This window comes from Aaosphaeria arxii (genome assembly GCF_010015735.1).
Source record: "Aaosphaeria arxii CBS 175.79 unplaced genomic scaffold BU24scaffold_17, whole genome shotgun sequence".
Taxonomy (NCBI): Eukaryota; Fungi; Ascomycota; class Dothideomycetes; order Pleosporales; genus Aaosphaeria; species Aaosphaeria arxii.
The window spans coordinates 253,600-274,885 of NW_022983490.1; the positions used below are offsets into that span (position 1 = coordinate 253,600).

At 52.8% G+C, this 21,286-nt stretch overlaps 6 protein-coding genes across 6 annotated transcripts; 3 read left to right on the top strand and 3 right to left on the bottom strand.

The window, feature by feature from the left end:
• Positions 1-1,091: 1,091 nt before the first annotated feature.
• BU24DRAFT_437771 (Piwi-domain-containing protein) lies at positions 1,092-4,395 on the bottom strand (the record flags this gene model as incomplete). The annotated part of the gene is made up of 4 exons (XM_033530222.1): positions 1,092-2,696; positions 2,747-2,994; positions 3,047-4,191; positions 4,244-4,395. 4 exons carry the CDS (start codon positions 4,393-4,395, stop codon positions 1,092-1,094), a joined length of 3,150 nt encoding a protein of 1,049 aa, XP_033376996.1.
• A 1,501-nt stretch (positions 4,396-5,896) lies between these two features.
• BU24DRAFT_402894 (dihydroxy-acid dehydratase) lies at positions 5,897-8,309 on the top strand. Its single transcript, XM_033525547.1, has 2 exons — positions 5,897-6,041; positions 6,127-8,309. The coding sequence occupies exons 1-2, from the start codon at positions 5,971-5,973 to the stop codon at positions 7,859-7,861; spliced, it is 1,806 nt and encodes a 601-aa protein (XP_033376997.1). The 5' UTR covers positions 5,897-5,970; the 3' UTR covers positions 7,862-8,309.
• BU24DRAFT_429235 (protein-S-isoprenylcysteine O-methyltransferase) lies at positions 8,298-9,615 on the bottom strand. Its single transcript, XM_033529690.1, has 2 exons — positions 8,596-9,615; positions 8,298-8,533 (listed from the first exon to the last, which is right to left on the bottom strand). The coding sequence occupies exons 1-2, from the start codon at positions 9,365-9,367 to the stop codon at positions 8,445-8,447; spliced, it is 861 nt and encodes a 286-aa protein (XP_033376998.1). The 5' UTR covers positions 9,368-9,615; the 3' UTR covers positions 8,298-8,444.
• Positions 9,616-11,777: 2,162 nt separating this feature from the next.
• Positions 11,778-13,356, top strand: BU24DRAFT_94604 (uncharacterized protein). The gene is made up of 2 exons (XM_033534833.1): positions 11,778-12,650; positions 12,710-13,356. Exons 1-2 carry the CDS (start codon positions 11,942-11,944, stop codon positions 13,258-13,260), a joined length of 1,260 nt encoding a protein of 419 aa, XP_033376999.1. The 5' UTR covers positions 11,778-11,941; the 3' UTR covers positions 13,261-13,356.
• A 952-nt stretch (positions 13,357-14,308) lies between these two features.
• BU24DRAFT_402903 (uncharacterized protein) lies at positions 14,309-17,678 on the top strand. Its single transcript, XM_033525548.1, has 2 exons — positions 14,309-14,457; positions 14,755-17,678. The coding sequence occupies exons 1-2, from the start codon at positions 14,401-14,403 to the stop codon at positions 17,596-17,598; spliced, it is 2,901 nt and encodes a 966-aa protein (XP_033377000.1). The 5' UTR covers positions 14,309-14,400; the 3' UTR covers positions 17,599-17,678.
• Positions 17,679-18,162: 484 nt separating this feature from the next.
• Positions 18,163-20,911, bottom strand: BU24DRAFT_429239 (uncharacterized protein). The gene has a single exon (XM_033529691.1). The coding sequence runs from the start codon at positions 20,770-20,772 to the stop codon at positions 18,370-18,372; it is 2,403 nt and encodes an 800-aa protein (XP_033377001.1). The 5' UTR covers positions 20,773-20,911; the 3' UTR covers positions 18,163-18,369.
• Positions 20,912-21,286: the final 375 nt, after the last annotated feature.

Below are 21,286 nucleotides of genomic sequence, written 5' to 3' on the forward strand. Positions count from 1 at the left end.
TCCCCAATCCCACGGTGGGACGGGGCGTTCGCTTGCGGCCCGCTGATCCGCGAAAGGCAACAAAGACAAGCTATACTGCAATAGATGGCCACAATGCCGGCATCCAGGAATGCCTTTCATCCCACGAGGCTCCAGAGTCTCGCAAAACTAACAATATTCACAAGACACAATGCTTTTGAATGGTCTTCAAATTGCGAAGAGACGGAAGAATGCGTGCAATAGTTACGTAATTGATCTTCTGACCTCCACGGACATTGTTTCGTTCCATCCACACACGTCTGAACAAAGTGCATCTACGACCATGTTGGCAATCCACTTTACAACAGCGCGCTTTGTGCATGACCAAGACCTCTGGAATATTTACAGAAATGGTTTCGCTGAAGTTGGCATCAAACAAGGTATTGTAAACGTCTCTAAGCAAAGGTTGTGCAGAATCCCCTCTTCCCTACGCCCCGTGAACATTCTCGCGGACTTCACTATGCCAACCCTTTTGACCACTGGTTTTTCTTTGAGATTGGAGATGAACTTTCATTCGAACGAACAACGCCGGTAAACGTCATCAGACCTCCGACTAGGGAATATTTTGGGTCAATCATGCCATTCAGCTGCTGGATAGAGGAGGGTGAGGTTGGGAAGTACGTGCAGGATGGAACGTTGGGTGGCATGCTGGAGGCTTCGTGATTAAATGTCTGAAGTGACAGGAGTGGGCATATCTTTTGAATATAGCGTTGCAGGACGATGTGCAGACATGGGATTTTGGATGATAGCAGCGGAATGGGTGTGTGAGAAGACGAAATTCTTCCCTCTCGTCACAATTATTACAATTCACACACTGGGACGGCGCACGATATCTGGAGTTGCTTTTCACGTTATTTGCTTTTCACGTTATGACTGACAAGGAGTTTGGACATATGCCTTTGATACCTAATATAGTCGTTATGATGATTTATGATGTCAGTGGAGCCGAAATCTTTTAAATGAAAACCAGAAACGCCGAATCCTAACCTCCATACCCCTCAGTCTACTTGATATTCATATCCCCATTCCCTCCTCTCTCTCATTGTTCATCCCTAAGACGACGCGTGACGCGCTCAGATGTAGAACATTGTGTCCTTCAGGCGGTTGTGTACTTGCACCCTACTATGCCCCACCTGTTGTCCGCCACCCTGATTAGTCGCACCAGCGACGGAGGGAGCAGACGCACCGGCGACGGGGGGAGTGGCAGAAGCGCCGGGTACGGGGGGAGTGGCAGATGCATCGGCGACAGAGGAAGCAGCAGATGCATCGGCGATAGAGGGAGCAGCAGACGCACCGGCGACAGAGGGAGCGACAGACTGTGGGGGCGAGTCGAAGAGATCGCTCATGTAGCACCTAGCACGCTCGCACACGATGTCCGCGTAGTACGCAGGCGGGCAAAGGCTCACCGCTTTGGTCGCCCGTCCGAAGAGATAGCACAGACTGTGCGTTAGCTCTTCGAGGATATCGGCCACGTTGGTGTATGGCGGCGGAACGGTCTTGTAACGTTCTCTGAGAATCTCGTCGAGAATGATGTAGTAATGGCAGGGTCGTGCTGTACCCTGCAATGCGGTGTGAGCTTGGAGGAAGAAGTCCCAGTTGCGTGCCTCTGTGACGCCCCGATCGACGACGGTGCCGGAACTGGGGTTCGAGTGCTTGTCGGCATCGGCTTCCTTGGTTGGGTAGAAGCGCGTCTTGTGGCGTTTGCCGGCGATGACGATGCTGAAACGTGGGAGGCCTCTCTTCTGGTCTGGTGCTGGGTAGAGGTCTTTGCAGGCCGCGCGGAGGAGGGGAAGCTCTTCGTCGATGACTTTGGCGTATTGACCCTCGGAGACGCCGTCACGATAGATCAAAATGTTCTCCGGGAAGCTTGCGTGTCTGCCTTTAGTCTTCCACAGCTGCAGACGCGACTTGAGCATGTCGGTGAGGTCGGCAACATGTTCTTGACGCGCAGTCTGGACGCGAAGCGTTGCTGGCCATTGGCCGAGGCGCTTGTCGATGCTGGCGACCATGCCAGCTACGCTTGGAGCCTTCGCGCTGGATCCGGGAGAAGGATGCGTGACATCGATGCCTACGATCATCGTCTTATCCTCCTCAATAAGAGACAGGTTTTGAGGGTTGACTTGCTGATTGATGCCACCCAACTTGAGGTTCAACTTCAATGCAACGTTGGCACAGTATTGATCCCGGCCTCTCTCTTTCATGAGTTTCGAGGCGATCATGCAGATCGTATGGACGCCATATTTGACGTCGCCGTAAAACTTGATCCGATTATAAAGTTGTGCATTGGCATCTGGCAGAATGATCAGTAGAACACGCAACTTTTGTGAAGCCATAGCAATCATCTGCTCAAGCGACGGATCATCTGCATGGTTCATAACCAATTGTTTGGGGGTCGAGGGTGGTGGGGCAGCAATCCCAACTTTATTTAACGCAATGTGGAATTCCGTCAGAGGCCTCTTCAGGCTGTCTATACCAACGTCGCTGTACCCGGGCATTGATATAAGGAGCGTACCCCAGGCCTCGAGTTGTGCAGTGGCACTGAATTGAATATCCATCATATTCCAAGACCCGGCGCGCGGTATTGCGGAAGCATTCTTTTTGTATAGGATTTTCGGTTGATTCAGTACGCGTCCTAGTACAGTGATGAGCTCTGGCGAGGCAGTGATGCCAAATTCACGCTTGAATGAGGTTAGTCTTGCGACATTTAAGCATAAGGATACCAACTCACCAAAAGTATGTTGGTTTTAGGATCCAGACCCACGGTTACGAGGCCGCCTTGGACGATAGATTTTGCATTGTCAACGGGCTTCCTTACGGCGAATTTGATCATTCTCTGTGTTTGCCCAGAACCAAGCTTCGTTTTGGAATTCTGTCCTGGCAGCACCTCGCACACTTCTGGGGGGAGATAGACCGGTTTTTCCCGAGTACCGGTGTTGACGACAGGAAGGTCAGATCGCTTGAGTCGCATACCGTGTTCTAGCAGCAGGTCAGCACAACATCATAAAATACACAAGCCAAGGAGACATGCCTTCTTGGAAGAACTTTGCCACAGTGATGTAGCGCCCCGGTGCAGCCGACTTTGCTGCATCACCACCGCCACCCTTTTTTGCACCCTTCTTACCGCCAGATGAACCGCTGGAAGTTGCCTTGGATTTACCTTCAAGCCAGAACTCCACGTCCTCTGCACCTGCACCATAAGCCTTTACCCGAGGCGAATGGTCAGAGCCACGACCATCGTATGGTGTTGCAAGACCGAAAATCGTCCTCGGTCGGACTATGACGACACCAGCTCTGTTCTTGACGGGTGGTAAATGCGTATATCGAATTCTCACCTTCTGCAAGAACTTTCCCAGGGCAGCCTTGTTGTTCCGATTTTCATGGAGATAGCTTTCCATCAGCCTCACGAGAGGACCATGCTCGTAAAACGCGCCATGGCTCACGTTGACATTGACGAGAATGCGACTGCTAGCGACTCTGATGCTAGAAAAGAAGCCCCGAATGGCGGTCAAACCAGCACCCAAGTTAGTAGCTTGGGAACCACTGTTGAGGGAGAAGCTCTTGCTTGATCCAATTGTTGCAAGATTGCCTGCAGATTTGGCGTAATGATTGAGGAAGATGTTCAATGCTTGGACCACCTCTGGCGTGTTGTCGTAATGTGCGCCAATGTTGGTGGAAGTCAAGTAGCGTAAAAGCTCGGAGACACTGAGAATGTTTGTGAGTCGTAGACGGACTGTATAAGTCGCTGCACCCTGCTGGGGCTCGTCTTCGCCTTCGGCTTGATACGGGATGTCGATGATGAGCTCGTCCTCGGGCAGTTTCGTGCGAGAGATCAAGATCGCTTTGAAGTCAGTCACGACATGTAATTTGAATGGACGCATTTCGGCTGTCTCCAGAAGTAGGCTGACGACCTGGCTCAATTTCCTTCCCGCGACTGTTGGTGCAATAGCGATATCGTAGCGATAGAGGACTAAAGTCGACGCCGGCATCAATTCGAAGTAATTGGCCCACAGAGTCACCGGAGTTCCCCTTGTGCCAAAAGCTGGACGGCGTGGGAAGTTCTCTCTCACGCTCAATCCCCCGAGCGAGAGTGGCGTCGTGCCATTCGGTGGAAGAAGTGTGTTCTCATTCCTAGTGACCTTATCGTCCGGCGGGGGTATTACACCCTTTGAGCCTCTGAGCAGTTGCATTAGCAGGTGGACGAACAAGTGGACACGCTCACACTCACGAATAGACTGCTTTGTCGAAACCGCGCCCTCCACCCCCTCCGCCGTGAGACTGATAATAGCCTCCCCCTCCACCGCGAGGCTGGAAGTTTCCCCTACCACCCCCACCTCCGCCACGCCCAAAGCCACGACCCCGACCACCCTGAGTCGCCATTTGATGAGTTGTAGAAGTTTGGCTGCGATGAGCAAGCCCAGCCTTCCCGTAATTGAGAGAAAATTCAACCGATTTATCTTGCTGGACGTTGTACACCTAAAACGATCAAAAGAGGGATACTAGATGGTGGTGAAAACCACCTGACTCCAGTCTAGATATATGTGAGCTTAAGATTGGATTAGGCAAACACATTCTTGGGATTAGAACATTATTTCACGGCTAATGGCGCAGGATATGCCATGTTGTCGGCCCTGGGACCGTCGGGAGATAAGTCCACTAACGTCAACATGCATTCGAAGACGGATTCGTCCACAAATGAGGGATCTGTTGATAGTCCCAATGGTCTGGGTGTGTACATGATTGGAGGGGAAGACATAAGCTGAGAGTCGTTTGAGCCCATGATAGGTAGGACGAATTGGCCTCAGCCTTGCGACACAGAGCTGACAGGTGTCTCCCCCCCTCAGACCAGCGGGGGTGCAGAGTGAGACTGCGTTATTGAAATCTCGATGCGTTTGTCTTGCAAGATGGCTTCGCAACCTGGCGCGGATCTATGGTGATGGAGTGGGTCCTGATATCAGATTGTGGTCTGGCGCCGGTTGGCGACTGATGAAACAAAGAAACCACGTCGGCCAGCGCTCGACTGAGGAGGAGTTGCGCGAAAAGCTGTGCTTTATTGTGAGAACGGCATTTGCACATGAAGATGCACCAATTGTGCTTCAATTTTGTGACTGATGCCACGCACAATGACTGTTTTCCTTGTTCAAGGGTCTGCCATGAGTTCAGACGGTAGGCTATCCGATCCGGTCGTAACCATTAGTTCTATCAGAGTGCTGGAGAGATCAAAAGTGGAGTAGCAAGGGATCATCGACCGTATCACCGTGGGACCAACCGCACGGAACCTTACACACATCATGTAGAACAGCCATTGGAGTATGACGTATTATTTTCGTTTGTAGAAGAGAAGTGGCTTTCCGGGATGTATTCCCCTGTCTCCGGTCTCGTTAATTAGCCTGACATTCACAGCGGGCATCACTTCAAAAAAAAGCGTTGGAGAAGATTCAGGAATCAGATGGCGATATTCGGTATTCAGGGGTGGAGAAGTAGGTATGAGCAAGATGGATGTACATATGAAGTAGAGTTGTAAATATCAAGACACACAGATTGGGGGTTCGTCGAAGTTGATGACTATCATTGTGCGTCACATGATTGGAGCTACGTTACTCCTCCCTCGCCTCCAGGAAGGAAGCATCAACAGCCCAGTCGACGTCCATTATTCTTTTGATCCAATCTTCTTATGCAATTCCACATGAACTCACTGCTAGTGACAACGATTATAGCTATAGCAGATAATATGACTGTTCCACTTTACGCATTCCAGTTAAGATGGTTAACTAGTATGACAACCGGCGACTTTTGATTGGCCGCAGAGCAGCAAGCTTGGACCAGGCGGCATTCTCTCCATCGCTGCGATGACCGGACCTCCGAGATACATAAAATCCCAGACGAATCTGCCACCCAGAAACATTCACATTTTGAGCAATTGTCACCTCTTCGAGCGTGAGAAAGCTGCACACAATGTCTCTTTCACGCCTAGGAGCTGCATTCTCCCGCTCAAAGTGCTCGTCTCGTCTTCAATGGCCCCAGACGTATGTCATTCCCGTCTAAATTTATTTCTTGGGCTACCCCCCCGCCCACACATGCCGTGTCAGTATAGCTAACAACCACCCACAGACGAGCACTCTCGAGCTCCTCCGGCCTCAAGGCCAGGCCCGAAACTGAGCTGAACTCGGTCAGCAAGTTCATCACGCAGCCTAAATCCCAGGGTGCCTCCCAGGCCATGCTGTACGCCACCGGTATGGACGAGGAGGACATGAACAAGGCCCAGGTCGGAATCTCGTCGGTGTGGTACTCGGGTAACCCATGCAACATGCATCTGCTCGACCTGAACCACAAGGTCAAGGAGGGTGTCGAAAGGGCGGGACTCAAGGGTATGCAATTCAATACAATTGGTGTTAGTGACGGTATCTCCATGGGCACAAAGGGCATGCGATATTCCCTGCAGTCGCGCGAGATCATTGCCGACTCGATCGAGACGGTCATGGGCGGTCAGTGGTACGATGCGAACATCTCCATTCCTGGCTGTGACAAGAACATGCCCGGTGTAGTCATGGCCATGGGCCGTGTCAACCGTCCCTCCATCATGGTCTACGGCGGCACCATCCAGCCCGGCTGCGCCAAAACCATGAACAACGAATCCATCGACATCGTCTCTGCCTTCCAGGCCTACGGCCAGTTCATCACGGGCGAGATCAACGAGGAGCAGCGCTTCGACATCATCCGCCACGCCTGCAACGGTCAGGGAGCTTGCGGAGGCATGTACACCGCCAACACCATGGCCCTCGCCATTGAGACCATCGGTCTCACCCTCCCCGGCTCCTCGTCCAACCCGGCCAACTCCAAGGCCAAGGTTCTCGAGTGTCTCGCAGCCGGAGGCGCCATCAAGAACCTCCTGAAGGAAGACATCCGACCCCGCGACATCATCACCCGCCAGGCCATCGAAGAGGCCATGATTCTCGTCAACATCACTGGTGGCTCTACCAACGCCGTCCTCCACCTTATCGCCATCGCCGATTCCGTCGGCATCAAGCTCAACATCGAAGACTTCCAATCCGTCTCCGATCGCACCCCCTTCCTCGCCGACCTCAAGCCCTCCGGAAAATACGTCATCGCCGACATCTACAACATCGGCGGCACCCCATCCCTCCTCAAATTCCTCCTTAAAGAGGGCGTCATCAAGGGCGAAGGCATGACCGTCACCGGCAAGCCCCTCAAGGAGAACCTCAAGGACGTGCCCGACTTCCCCGCCGACCAGGACATCATCCGACCCTTCTCCAACCCCATCAAACCCACCGGCCACATCCAGATCCTCCGCGGCAATCTCGCACCAGGCGGCTGCGTAGGCAAGATCACGGGCAAGGAGGGCCTCCGCTTCGTCGGCAAAGCCAAAGTGTACGACGCCGAGGACGACTTCATCTCCGCGCTCGAGGCCGGCGAGATCAAGAAGGGCGAGAAGACGGTTGTCATCATCCGATACGAAGGCCCCAAGGGCGGCCCAGGCATGCCGGAGATGCTGAAGCCGTCGTCCGCGATCATGGGCGCCGGCCTCGGCAAGGACGTCGCGCTGTTGACCGACGGCCGCTTCTCCGGCGGCTCCCACGGCTTCCTCATCGGCCACATCGTGCCCGAGGCCCAGGAGGGCGGCGCCATCGGCCTCGTCCAGGACGGCGACGTCATCACCATCGACGCCGAGAAGCGCGAGTTGAGCGTTGACGTCAGCGACGAGGAGCTCGCGAGGAGGAAGGACGCCTGGACCGCACCGCCCCTCAAGTACAGCAAGGGCACGCTGTTCAAGTACGCGAGGTTCGTCAAGGATGCTAGCCACGGCTGCGTCACTGACGGTGCGTGATCGCGACATTCCATGCGCTGTCTAATCACCAATTCTTCACGATCGACCAGGAAAAAATGTTCTGCGGGTTTCCAGTGTGGGTAGTCGTCTTCGTCTTTGCTGTATGATGGTTCTGTCTTACGAGTATGTCAATCTACATGTCATGTCACGTCAGGGGTCAGGGTCAGGGTCAGGGTTTTTCTGATGAGGAACAAAATCAAAATTCGGTCCTGGAGTATGTATGAAAGAGTTTCTTCCCCCTTTTTTTTTGTCCGTTAGTTTTCATCTATTCTTCTGTGCCTGGGATGCTACTTGTTGGGGCGGGGGGCTTTTTTGTCCGCTTGGAGCGCATTATCAAAAAGAACAATAAAAATGAAAGAAAACACAAGATATGCACACATTTCCCACATTGTTCATGAGCAAAGATCAAAACCGACATCACGCGCATGGCATACGTCACTGGTGGGTGAAAGCGCATGTAAATTGGTAGTGCGCCGTATTGCGTATATTCTTCCCTATAGATTGATGGTACGCTGTGTATCCAAACTCTGAAAAGTCGGGAGAAGGAGGAAAATGGGGGTATCTATGCAGAATCGCCGCCGCGCTACCGAATGAACGGGATCCATACCCTTGTCCTAGCTCTATACGCCTCGTAGTCCTTGCCAAAGAACGCGACCAAATATATTTCTTCGTCTGCTCCTCGTTAGTCATGTTACCGTGATGTAGAACGGGGGAAAGAGGGGCAAAAGACTGACTGATAATTCTATGCTGGAAAAAATACCACAGCACACCCGTATATCCCACAAAACTGACTGTATTCCCCAACGCAACCTGCGTTCCCAGACCCCACCAGAAGAACCCAAAATACGATGGGTGCCTGAAGATAGCGTATAGGCCCTCGGTGACCAAAACGTGGCCCTCGTTCTTCCGAGACTGGACGTGGTGGTTGAAGTTGGTGCCCGCCTGCACCATCGCGAGACTCCGCACGACCTGTCCGACGAGGATAAGAGCGACGCCAAGTGCGATTACGAGCGGAGGGTTGACGCGGGATTGCCAGTGGGGCAGGAAGTAGGATGTCAGGAGGGACTCGATGAATGCGAATGTGTGGGCCTGGCGGTAGCGGGCGCCGTTCGTGAGGAGGAAGGAGCTTGTGGTTGCGGCGGGGGTGTTGTATCGCGCGGTCGTCCAGAACTCGAGGAAGTGGAATGTGCAGAGGGTGCCGACAAAGAAGGCCGGGCGCCAGAGTCGGGAGTCGTAGTAGAGGAGGACGAGGGTGAGAGTGTAGCCCAGCGCAGCGTTCATGCCGAGGAGAAATGCGCGGAGGGCGATTCCTGAGAGGGAGCGGGTTTCGCCTGGGAAGAGATCGTGCGGGATGGTGGGCGCGGAGGGAGAGGTTGCTCGGGGTGACAAATGGTTCTGTCGCGGGCGCACGGAGAAGGAGGGCGCTGCTTGAGTTCGGTTCGCAGAGAAGGATGTCTCTGGCTGCGTAGAGGGAGCAGACGCGAATCCATTCTGGGTGTCTGCCATGGTTGCGATGTTTAAGATAGGTGGTTATTGAACAAGTAAATGTTGCAAAGGAGAGTAATAAGTAGAAAGAGAAGGGGTATCAAAATGGTTAAGATTAGATGAAGGACATGATTTGCGCAAGATGATAACAAAGCTGTGCCGCGAGGGCGCTAAGTTAAGATGGGTAGAGGGAAGAGAACAATAGTAAGACGTGTGAATGTGATGTTGGTTGTGAACACGGTTGAGGTTGTGATTGTTCTCAATGGTTTCTTTGATGTTTCGCGACGGAACGACGGGATCATCCGTCCCCCGATGAGGTCAGTCTCTGGACTAAATCGTATTGGGTGTAGCGCAATCTACAGAACCATAATCCCTGTCAGATCCTTGTCGGTCCGAGGCCCGTCCAATTGATGATCGCCATCCAAAAAGAAAGTAAACATGCGGTTACCTAATCAGTCGTAAACATTCACATGCCCCACCATATGTCTTCATCTCTCCAAGGATAGCTCGACAACATCGGACTTTCGCTCGGAGTGACATACATACTAATTCTTTCCACCGGAGCATATCCACCGGATCAAGTCCTGCCATAAAGTTCGAGATCGTTGTGTTTCTCAGCCTCTTCAATTTTATTTGACTTCTTTCCTCGTTTGTGTGACTCTCAATTGACACCAGTGCACATACCTCAACATGGCTCTCTCCGTGAACAAACAGAAGATGCTCCGGGGCGAGCTGTACCATGCGTTCACACCGGAACTAGTAGCCCAGAGAGCACGTTGTAAACATGCCTGTGATCGCTTCAACAATGCCGGTGAGGTTTCGCGGAGAAGGCTGACTGAGCTGTATCGTGAGTAAGTTGCTATATCCTTCTCCACCATCGTATGTCTTCGTATAGTTGACCATCTGTCGTCCAGTGTGGTTCAAGACGAGACTCCATTGCCCCCTCCAGCCGCCACCCCGGAAGAGGACGATGCTCTATTCCAGAACGACCCTTGGATTGAACCACCGTTCAAGATGGATTACGGATTCAATGTCCGTCTCGGCCAAAATGTTTTCGTAAACTTTAATGCTACCTTCCTCGATACCTGCCTCATCACGATCGGCTCGCGTACATTATGTGGCCCAAATATAGGCTTCTTCTCCGGTACACATCCCCTCGACCCCGTCATTCGCAGAGGCACGCAGGGACCTGAGACGGGCAAGGAGATACACATTGGTGAGGACTGCTGGATTGGAGGAAATGTCACCATTCTACCCGGTGTGACGATTGGGCGGGGAAGCACAGTCGGTGCGGGAAGCGTCGTTACCAAGAACGTTCCCGAATTCACCGTCGTTGCGGGGAACCCAGCCAGGGTGATTCGAAAGATACAGACCCAAATGGACCCAGAACAGAGCGGCAAGGAATGGACTGGGTGGCCGGACGATCAACACAATGGCGCTGAGGGTCCGATGTCTGAGATTGCAGACAAAGATGAAGCGACGCAGACGAGTTCATAAACTCGGTTATGGATGGGTTGTGCGAGAATCGGACGATAAGCCAAACCACTTCGGTATATCTCAATAGAATGGTACGATAATTACGCAACACCTGAAATAGGTCCGGCCACATCGAATTGGCTTGATGGTTAAGAAACAGTCGGAAAATTGAATATTCCGTCAAGACTCCTCTACGTTTAAACTCCTCTTGCACGATCCCTTGTGCTGCCTCGGTCTCGCCAAATTCGTTTCCAGTGGATGCAAGACTCAGACCCTTCCCATGCAAATATCAGTCAATCGAAATGCGTAAATGCCAAATGATATTCATCAAACTAGTAAGAAGACTCCCCGTACCCAGATACGGTCAGATCGTGCATTGAATGCGGAGAAACCAGAGTTCATCGAGTGGTGTTTCCATCTCCGCAATATATTAATGCAGCTTGAGAATGAGCAAGGCACTCTCGGAACCGGAGAAGCCGAGTCGAGACTTCACGATGACCATTTTTCTTTTAATGATCTCACAAACTAAATGTTTCTGGCATTGGTCGACTTAAGCTAATCTCAAGACATGATGTTCATGGCAAGCTTCTGGTGCCAAGACCACCGAAACTACCCTCAGACGCCAGCGAAACATCACCCTCTGATCCCCAAACATCTCTCTTGTGTTTGGACTGTTTTTCTTCGCCTACCATCCCTGCTCGAACCTCGTCCGTGTGTCTAAATATTGACCTCGATGTTCCTAAAAGGGAAATGCGGATCATTCGGCAGTCTCCGTAATGGATGAAGCACATAGTCAAAACAGACAAAAAGTGCACACCTAGGATGACCTCTCACATAGACATGACTGCCAAGTAGTCGCATCGTCTTGAATGCTGGTGTTGAGACGGTGGTCTTGGGGTCGCAGGATCTCGTGATGGAAACCCTGTGGTGATTGAGATAGCATCATGACACTACAAATACTACCCAGCCTCGCGCTGCCATTGACTCGACAGGCTGGTACCACTCTCTTCTCTTCTTTCCTTAGATCTTAAAGTTTATTTTACCTTTCGTTGATCTCGAAAGCGTCTACTTTTTATTTCGTACTATCATTTCAGCGACACAGTTTCAGACTTCGTCAACATGAAGTATATAATCATCGCATCTCTCCTTTCCGCCGCGGCCGTCGCTGCTCCCCTCGCTCAGCAGGGCAACGGCAACACTAATGTCAATGGTGGACAGGCTACCCAGGCTGGTGGCTTGCCCGCTGGACAGCAGATCGATCAGACCGGTCAGCAGCAGCAGCAGACTGGAAACAACCAACAGCTCCAGAACGGACAGCAGCTCCAGAATGGACAGCAACTCCAGAACGGGCAGCAACTACAGAATGGACAACAGCTCCAGAACGGACAGCAGAATGGCAACATTCAAGGCCAACAAAACGTCAATGGCCAACAGGGCGTCAACAACCAGAACAACCAGAACCTCCCCACTGCCGGAACCTCCGCACAAGGCACGCCCAGTGACGCCGATCTCGCAACCGCCGTCGCGAATTGGATGGCTGATACCAGCATGGTGTCCAACTTCCTCAACACCGGCGCGGGAATCACGAACAACGTCGCCTTCAAGCAAGCCGCAACCGTCGCCCTCAACGCCGAGGTTGACGAACTCACGCACAAGGCTATCATCGACCAAGCCAACGGCGCCGACCCCAACGTCCAGGCTGCGAACAGCACTCTCGCTACCGCAGGTGCCTTCCAGGACGTCGTCGACAGACTCATGACTATGTCTATTCAGGGCCGTGCTGCCGTCGACAACATCGACCTGATCAACCAGAACCGCTGCACTAACGGTACGTATTCCCCTCCAATTTGACTCATAGGTATACTAATGAAATCTCGTTCTATTCAGTGCTCCCCAACATCGATGCCTACATGGCATCCACCGGCTCAGCCAGCCGCGCAGTCCGTCCCCAGGTCTGCGACGAGACGGGCATCACAGGCGGTGTCCAGAGCCAGGGTCCCACCCAGCCCGGAGGCCAGCCTGGTACTCCCCAACAGGCGTTCGATGCCGCTGCCGCGTTGGCATCTGGCACTGGAAACGGCATCGTTGGCCAGACTCAGGGCCAGGGTCAGGGTCAGGTTCAGCAGGGTGGACAGGTCCAGCAGGGACAGCAGATCCAGCAAGGACAGCAGAACGGTCAGCAGATTCAGGATCCTACTCAGCAGCAGGCCGGACAGCAGGTCCAGGACCCTACCCAGCAGCAGGCTGGCCAACAGATCCAAGATCCCACCCAGCAGGGACAGCAGGCCGGTAACGCCAACCAGCAAATCCAGCAGAACGGCCAGCAACAGCAACAGCAGCAGCAGACCGGAAACGCGAACCAGCAGCAGGCCGGCCAGACCCAACAGGGACAGACTCAAAACGGCCAAACCCAGGCCGGCCAGCAGCAGCAACAGTAAAGGGCGTAGTTATGTACCTAGCTAGCATCAGATACGTTAGGTAGATAAGTTTCTCCGTATCGCGAAAGCAATGTGCAGGTCACATAACCCTTTTCAACTTGCCACCGTCTGTTTTCCTCCCCCTATCGTAGAAAATGCAGTCAATCCCACAAAATTACAAACAAAGGACAGAATAAAACTAGATACTCAGCCTTATATCCAAGGTTTCAAACAACTCCCCTCTATTCCCACACGTTTCGAAACCTGATCTACAAGGCTCGTTCGCCACCCCGGTGCACATCCACGGATACCCATCTTTCCGTGCGATGTCATGCATGCAGCACTTTCTTGTTTCGAGGGGTAAGTTTGGGTTGGTGGTATGAGATCTGGTGTAGTGTTTGTGTTTGTGCTAGGGGTTTTGGTTCGTCTGAAACGGAGGGGGTTTGGTGGAGGAGGGGAGGTTTTGTGTGGGTGGTTGGATGGGAGTTTCGTACTGTTACTTGCAACTGTGAACCTTTTTTCTTGTTGTTTTTCTTCTTCTTGTGATTTCTGAAGGTCATGTAGGACTGGATGGAGGAGCGGAGGAGTGGAGGAGTGTAGGGGTTTCACGTGATCATATGTCTGGACCCCTGGTGTGAATAGGTGGTGGATAGGCAAGGCTTGGGGTTGCTTCTTGTCTTCTTGTTGTTTAAATGTAATGGATCACCTATTTCTTGCTGATATTGGATACAACTAAGTAGTAGCTCGTGCTACGTTAGGTTCATTTGTAGATGTAGATCAGTGGATGGCTAATAATAGTCTACCAGATTGGGACATTTGGTAGGACGATCACATATTGTCACAATAGCAAGCAGCATCTAGACATAACCTTGTAAATGTTATTCTAACGTAAATACACTGTACACAGATAGAAAATTCAGCCATCTATTTCTCATAAGTATAATATATTCTTTCGATTAATTGACGCGGGTGGGTGACTCGCGAACCGCCAAGCTGATGGCGTACCAGCAGGCTGACGACCTTACATGGACGTCCACCTTTCAAGTTTCCACCTTACACCGCTGTTGAACAACACATCAACGCCCACGCCCACGCCCGCCCACGCTTCTTTCTTGTTGGAAATCTGCTCGTTTGCTCTGCTTGCATGCTGAACTGAACAAAATGGCCGAGGACGGGCGGGCCGGGCTCATGGACCTGGAGAAAGAATTGACTTGTTCTGTGAGTAGTTGCCTCTCTATTCCTTCCTTCCTTGCGGAGGCGCTGCGGAGGTGGGTGGGGGTGAAGGGGGGACCTTCAGCCGACAGAGGGAACGTCATTTGGTGAAAAGAGGAGGAATTCCTGCGCAAAGACAACAACAACAACCACGAGGGCAACATACATTCCGCGACAATTGCGCCAACTTCAATATTCCGTGGTGTCGTCGCCAATATATCGTCCCGTCGTCTATCTGCCGCTTCTCGCGCTTCTTCACCACACAGGGATCGATAACATCTTGCTAACCTCAACACCACTCAGATCTGCACCGACCTCCTCTACCAACCGCTCACACTCCTCGACTGCCTACACACCTTCTGCGGCGCCTGTCTGAAAGAATGGTTCCAGTTCCAGGCGTCCACCGCCACGTCCATACACCCATACACCTGCCCGTCATGTCGCGCGTCGGTGCGCACGACGCAGCCCAATGCGACCGTCACGACGCTGTTGGACATGTTCGTGAAGGCGAATCCGGAGCGGGGGAAGAGCGACAGCGAAAAGAGCTCGGATAGGGAGAAGTACAAGCCTGGGGACAATATCATGCCGAAGCTGAGGAGGAGAGATGGACAGGATGAGGAGGAGGATCGGAGGATGTTGGAGGAGGTGCAGCAGTTGAGTCTGAGGGAGATGGGGATTCCGAGCGCGAGTGCGAACACGAATGCGAATGCGACTCTGGAACCACCACGAGAGCGAAGGAGGAGGGAGAGGAGTAGAGATGCGAGTCGTGAGTCGAGGGACAGCAGAAGGACGGAGGGGAGGTCAAGGAGTAGGAATCCACCTGAAGAGAGGCGATCCAGAGAAATTATCCCGCCGAGGCATGTGGAACATCAGTCGAGTTTGAGGTCTTTGCTCAGTTCGTCGGAGCTTGACTCGCAAGAGATGGAAGAGGAGATCATGCGGCAAATCATGGAGGAGGGACTGCTGGACGGAATTGATCTCAACAATATCGATGTCGCGCAAGAGGACGAGATCAGTGAAAGGATCGCGCAAGCTTACAGGAGACGGCAATCAGAACGGCAGCGGGAGCGGAGGGAGAGGAGGGAACGGCTTGCAAGAGAAGGTCGCGCGGAAGCTCCAGTGTCGGGCTCGTCCACGCCGCAAGATGTTCGCAGTCCGCCGATACGCAGCGACGAAGAGCAGGCCCGCAGGAGACATGCCCGGTCTGAAAGTATGACCGCCACGCCCCATAGCCAGAGCTCCTCACGTGCGCCTCCGCCAGTGTCTCGACCGGGACTGATCGAAGCTGCAAACCAGGGCACTACGCGCCAGCATCATCGGCGATCTTCGAGCCAGGGCAGTTCGAGATCAGCAAGGAGATCCGAACGTCCTGCGCCTTTGTCTGTGACATCCACCAGACAAGGTTCGCACTCTACCAACGACCTGGGAGAAAGACCCGCGACGGCTGGAATAGGCTCGGCACCGCGGCGGCTGTCTGAAAACCAACAACGAGGTTCTCTTGAGGAACGCCAGCAGTTTCGAAGTGGTTTGCGAGCGCATTCATCATCGAATCCCAATTCGCCGAGAAGGGCAATGTTCAATGGACCCACCGCCGAGAGTCCTTCCAGTACGACGGCGATCGTGGCCTCTCCTCTGTCATCCCCTCCCGAATCAGCAAATCCTATCGGCCTACATCCGCCAAACACACGACGAACCACAGATCCTACCAGCATAAGACAGCCTCGCCCGGCCAATGATGGTACCCCTCCCATGCTATCTCCAGCTACATTTCCACGCTCAGTGAACGACTCGTCAGCAGTCGGACTACCCACGAGCTCCTCAGCAGCAGCACCTACACCACCGCCACCAACGTTGTACGCCGAGCCTAACATATCCTGCAAGCGGTGCAACAAACAGCACATTGAGTATGAGCTACATTACCATTGCTCGTCGTGTAACAATGGCGACTACGACATATGCATCACATGCTACCGGGCATCCCGGGGCTGTGAGCACTGGTATGGCTTCGGCTGGGCAGCGTGGCCTCGTTATGAGCGAAAGGCTCCTGCCGGGGGATATCCTCCAAACCACGAACATCCTCATATTCTTGTAGGCCGACGATACCGCAGGCCACAGACGCCTATGACGGAATCGCCAACACCTCCACACACGCTCATGACCGAGGACGACCCGGCATATCGACTGGAATCGGGGGTTTTCTGCGACCTCTGCAAAGCGTATGCGAACGGCTGCTATTGGAAGTGTGAAGTGTGTAATGAAGGCGACTGGGGTTTCTGCAATGACTGCGTGAACCAAGGACGGCATTGCACGCACCCTCTACTACCCGTCGCTCACCAACCCAAGCAATCCACGCTGGGAGGACCTACATCGGACGCAAGCTCGCCCCATCCTGAACCCACTTCTCAAGCCGCTCCCATTTCCCCAGGTCTATCTCCACCAGCACACGAAGCAACCACTCCCCCACGCACACCCCGAACTGCCGCCCCTATCCGTGGCCCAGGCCTCGTCACCATCGCAAACTCCATCTTCCGCCCCCTCACATTCACGACCGTCTGCAACATCTGCACGTACCCAATCCCACCGTCATGCACCCGCTATCACTGTCTGAAATGCAACAAGGGCGACTACGACATCTGCACCGGGTGCTACCAAAAGCTCATCGTCTCCTCGCGCATCAGCAAAGAAGACGGCATGAACGGATGGCGCCGCTGCCTCCGCGGCCACCGAATGGTCCTCGTAGGCTTCGAAGACCGCTCGGGCGGCCAGCGCCGCGTCGTCGTCCGCAACCTCGTCGGCGGCTGGGCCCTCCGCGAGGACTCCACATTACCAGAACCACGCTCCCCACAAACCGAGAATGCACCACCCCCCAAATCATCATCATCGTCGACAACGCCTCCCCCAACCTCATCCTCCCAGCAGCAATCGCAGAAACCCCGCCTCCCCCCCGACGGCGGCGTCGGCCTCATCGTCCAGGCAAATTGGTCGTACTTCCCCGCGGGCGACAACGTCGCAGACGAGCTGGCGTTCCCGCGCTTCGCGGAGATACGCGAGGCCGAGGACATCAACGGCGATTGGTTCTGGGGAGTGTACGCGGGCGCCAAGGGCTTGTTTCCTGGGAACTATGGAAGGGTTTTGGGGAGTGTGTGATTGGGAGACGGAGAAGGGCTGGGATGGATGGATAGATTGGGGTAGATAATGACGATACGATAGGATAATTTTGACATAACAAGTTGAGAGTGTTGACAATAGTGCCCTCCTTGAAACTCGAAGTGCTCGATATAGTCCCTTGAGATAGGGGGAACCTTTATAGTCCAAATTCTGCGGTTGAAAGTAAGCGTCGCGTGCGATATTTGTGCTTTGAAGAGAGGAAGCATCGCGCGATGCGCATCTGTTGGCAAAGTGGAAACAAATCTTAGTGTGGCTACTGTGTTTCCGACTATGCTTTGTAGGGTAGATTGAGGTTGACTTTTTCTGTGATATTTACTGTCCAAGAAAACAATGGGCATCATTTCAAAAGGAAAAAGGGTGGGTGTGAAGTGGGATGGTGGTCTGAATGAATGAGTGAGATGCGCAAAGCGAATGAGTAACGTGTGGGCGGCTGAATCTTTTTTTTTAAGTTGTCAGATATATTAGTAGAAGGATTTTATGATAGTTTTGTAGATTTCATCAATTGTAGGTGTGTAAATGATTTAAAAATTCATTTGTATAGGTGTTTGATGTTTGAAATTTCGTAATCTAGCCAAGTTGTCTAATGTCGTCAGATAAATCCGTGTTGGATGTAGGATTCGATGCTGTATTATGAATTTCCGTAAAACTCGCATGGTAGAAATGTGAAAAAGGGTATAGTGTGGTAGATGTTAGGAAATATGCTTATGTACCTGCGAGACCTTCTGTTCGCATTGGCCGAGTGGGATGAAATCAGGATATCAGAGAACAGTAATCACCCGCCTTATCTGCTGGATCACGATCAACTAACCACCTTGCCCAGAACCTCGCAAAGATCTGCAATTCCTCATCTGTCCTGACTAGGGCCATGGGGCTCTTCGTCGTCGACATCGCTACACACCTCCCCAAGACATTCCCACGCAGTGGGCGCAAAAGATGATACTTGTCAGAAGCTTTGACTAGCCCCTCCCCGTGAACCATGATGTACTTGTGGGTTCGGAGCACCGACTCCCATTCTTTCGAGTCGGAGGCAGAGTACCGTGCCGCGAACTTGTATAGATTCGCCTTTAGGAGATGCCAGAAGAAGACGGTGGGAGAGATGAAGATGTCGCCCTGTTGCGTGTTGACGTGGTAACGGAGGAGAATATGCAAGGGCTCCTCCTCGATCACCAATTGCACTCGGATTGGGTTCGACGTAGAGTCGAAGTTGAGATGGTCGATCGAGTCGACAACTGCGGTGTCCCGCACCGGGTATCCGGGATGAGGCTCCGAATAGTTGGTGTCGAAGAGGGTGGAATGGAGTCGTGTTCCGTACTCGATACCTCCAGAACCGACATGAATCTTACGTGCCTCTTGTAAGTTGTCGGTGAGGCCTTCCAGAAGTTGGATGTAGCAGTAAGTCTTGCCGTCACTCTTAGCGATGCCGACTTCGTTGCGCCATCTCTCGCCTGAAAAGAGTGCTGCTGCGGCTGGGAATGCCGCACAGCAATTGTGGTTGGTGGATCTGGTGATGCGTACGACGAAATCCTCTGGAGAAAATGCGTTTTGTGACTTGTTGGACAGCCCTATCTCAGGGGGTGGTATCGGACCGTATTTTGAGTTGGGGTATAGATCATATAGTCCGTGTGTAGTAGGTCTGAGCGGTGAGTCCAAGACAATCCGTTCGAGTAATACAATCGTGAACATGATCGTCTCAGCCATTGTCGGCAGGCAGAACGGATCAATTTTTTCAACCTGTTGACCCTCATAACGATGACGACCGCAGCGGCACAAACTTTCCAACTGGTGGATACACTCCATATAGTTAGCAATTAGATGCTGGATACCTGTCATCTCAGAGTCTTTTAGAACATCCGGCAGAGAGCTTTCTGGGCCATATAAGTTTAAAAAGGTTGCGATTGCGAGTCGAGTATTCCCACTGTTGTGACGCAGTTCAGGCACATGCTCACATGCGCGGACATGGTAACGCATTGCGCTTCCGTTGACCGTGTCTGGGCTTTCGATTACGGCAAATACTATGGTGAAAATGGCGAGGAGCCGGGTAAAGATCTGGTTTTCGCTCAAGGAAGCTGGCATGAGGTGTGGGGAACGATCCATCGTCTCTGCTTCAATGTCTCTAGAAAGCTTGAGAGGGTCAGGCCCTCCGTTTATCGATTGCAGTAAAAGCTGCACCTGAGAACCGAACACATCCAAGAACATCGTGTCCCATTGCACCCTTCCAGTGTTGAAATCCATATCCACCCGCACAGATGAACGAACATTAGCAAAGCACTGGCGGACAAATTCCGCTCCTGAACGAATGAAATACCTAGATCGAATCTGCAGAGAGCTTGGTGCATTTTCACCCGCGGAAAATTGAACGATGACCTGTGCGAAGGTCTGCTTAACGTTGTAATTGGCGTGTACGACATGGCCGTCTGGATGTCGTACAAGGACCCGTAGTCCGAGGACGAAGTCAGCCCACGCTGCGATCCAACTACAACATGAGTCTCCATAGACGGAAACGCTTTGCACGTTTCCATGAACCACCTGACCGATCGCCAATAGCACCTTGGCAAGATCTACGGGATGCGAGGTTGGAGAGTTTGCGGTCCAAGGAGACTTATTGACACTGAGTCTGGCGATCTGAGAAATGCGAAGTCCCAACGTCGACCCGTTGAAGACGGAAGCTGCCACGCGAACCAACGCCTCCCATTGCTCGAGCGAAGGCGCAAGCTCTCTGGGACCACCGCACTCCTTCGCTAGCTCGTAGAGCACCAACGCGGAGACAGAGATCGTATGCGACTCTGTCAAGGCGGCGCAGAGGGCGACTAGCGAGCATCCCTGCGACGTCTGGACCAGCTCGTGGAGGATATGTCGAACGCCGACACCAAACCACAGCAAGTCGGACGCGAACGACTTTGCCGTGAGTCCCTTCATCGACTCGGCGAGCACTTTCTCGCCGTGCGAGCCGATAGGTATCTGGGTGCACATGGCTTGTCCAAAGGCGACGGTCAAGGTGTCGATACCGGCTTTCGCCAGGCGGCTGAGCACGGCGATGGACATCGAGTATTGCGTCCGCCCGAGTGCCACCCAGTCCAGGCTGCCCTGCTGCGAGAATGTTTGTTGGGCGTCATTGGCGCTGACGAGGGCGTTCGATGTTGTTGAAGATGACATGGTTGGGATGAGGAGGAGGGAGGTACGAGTTCGTGCCTCACGAAAAGGCAGGAACAATTGAAGGTCTGAAAGTCAGAACTTCGATCAGGCTGGACGAGACATGCAGAGTTGGTATTATTTCAATTGAGATTGACGCTGTCAGCCTGGCCAGCGTTGCGGTGCCTGTGGCTGCATTGTCTAACCAATGTCGTGTCGATCGATGTACTTCGCCACATGCGCAGTCTCTCTATCTCTGCCAACCAGAAGTGCAGCCGCTGCATAGGCCTTGCAGAATATCTTGGCCAAGATGGCGCATCTTGTTTCTCTTCTCCTTCGCTCAATAAGTAAGGCCCAACGAAATTTGAACGATGATTTCTAGTTCACGGAGACTTCGGCTTGCCAATTCAGTTTCGTGATCCAGACAGGCCAATAATGTACCATCATCTTGCCTAACCAAAGCAGGCCTTGATTGGCTCTTGTGTGCGATTTCTTTAACATCGTCAGTAAATTTGAAGATGACTTGCACGAAGGCAGA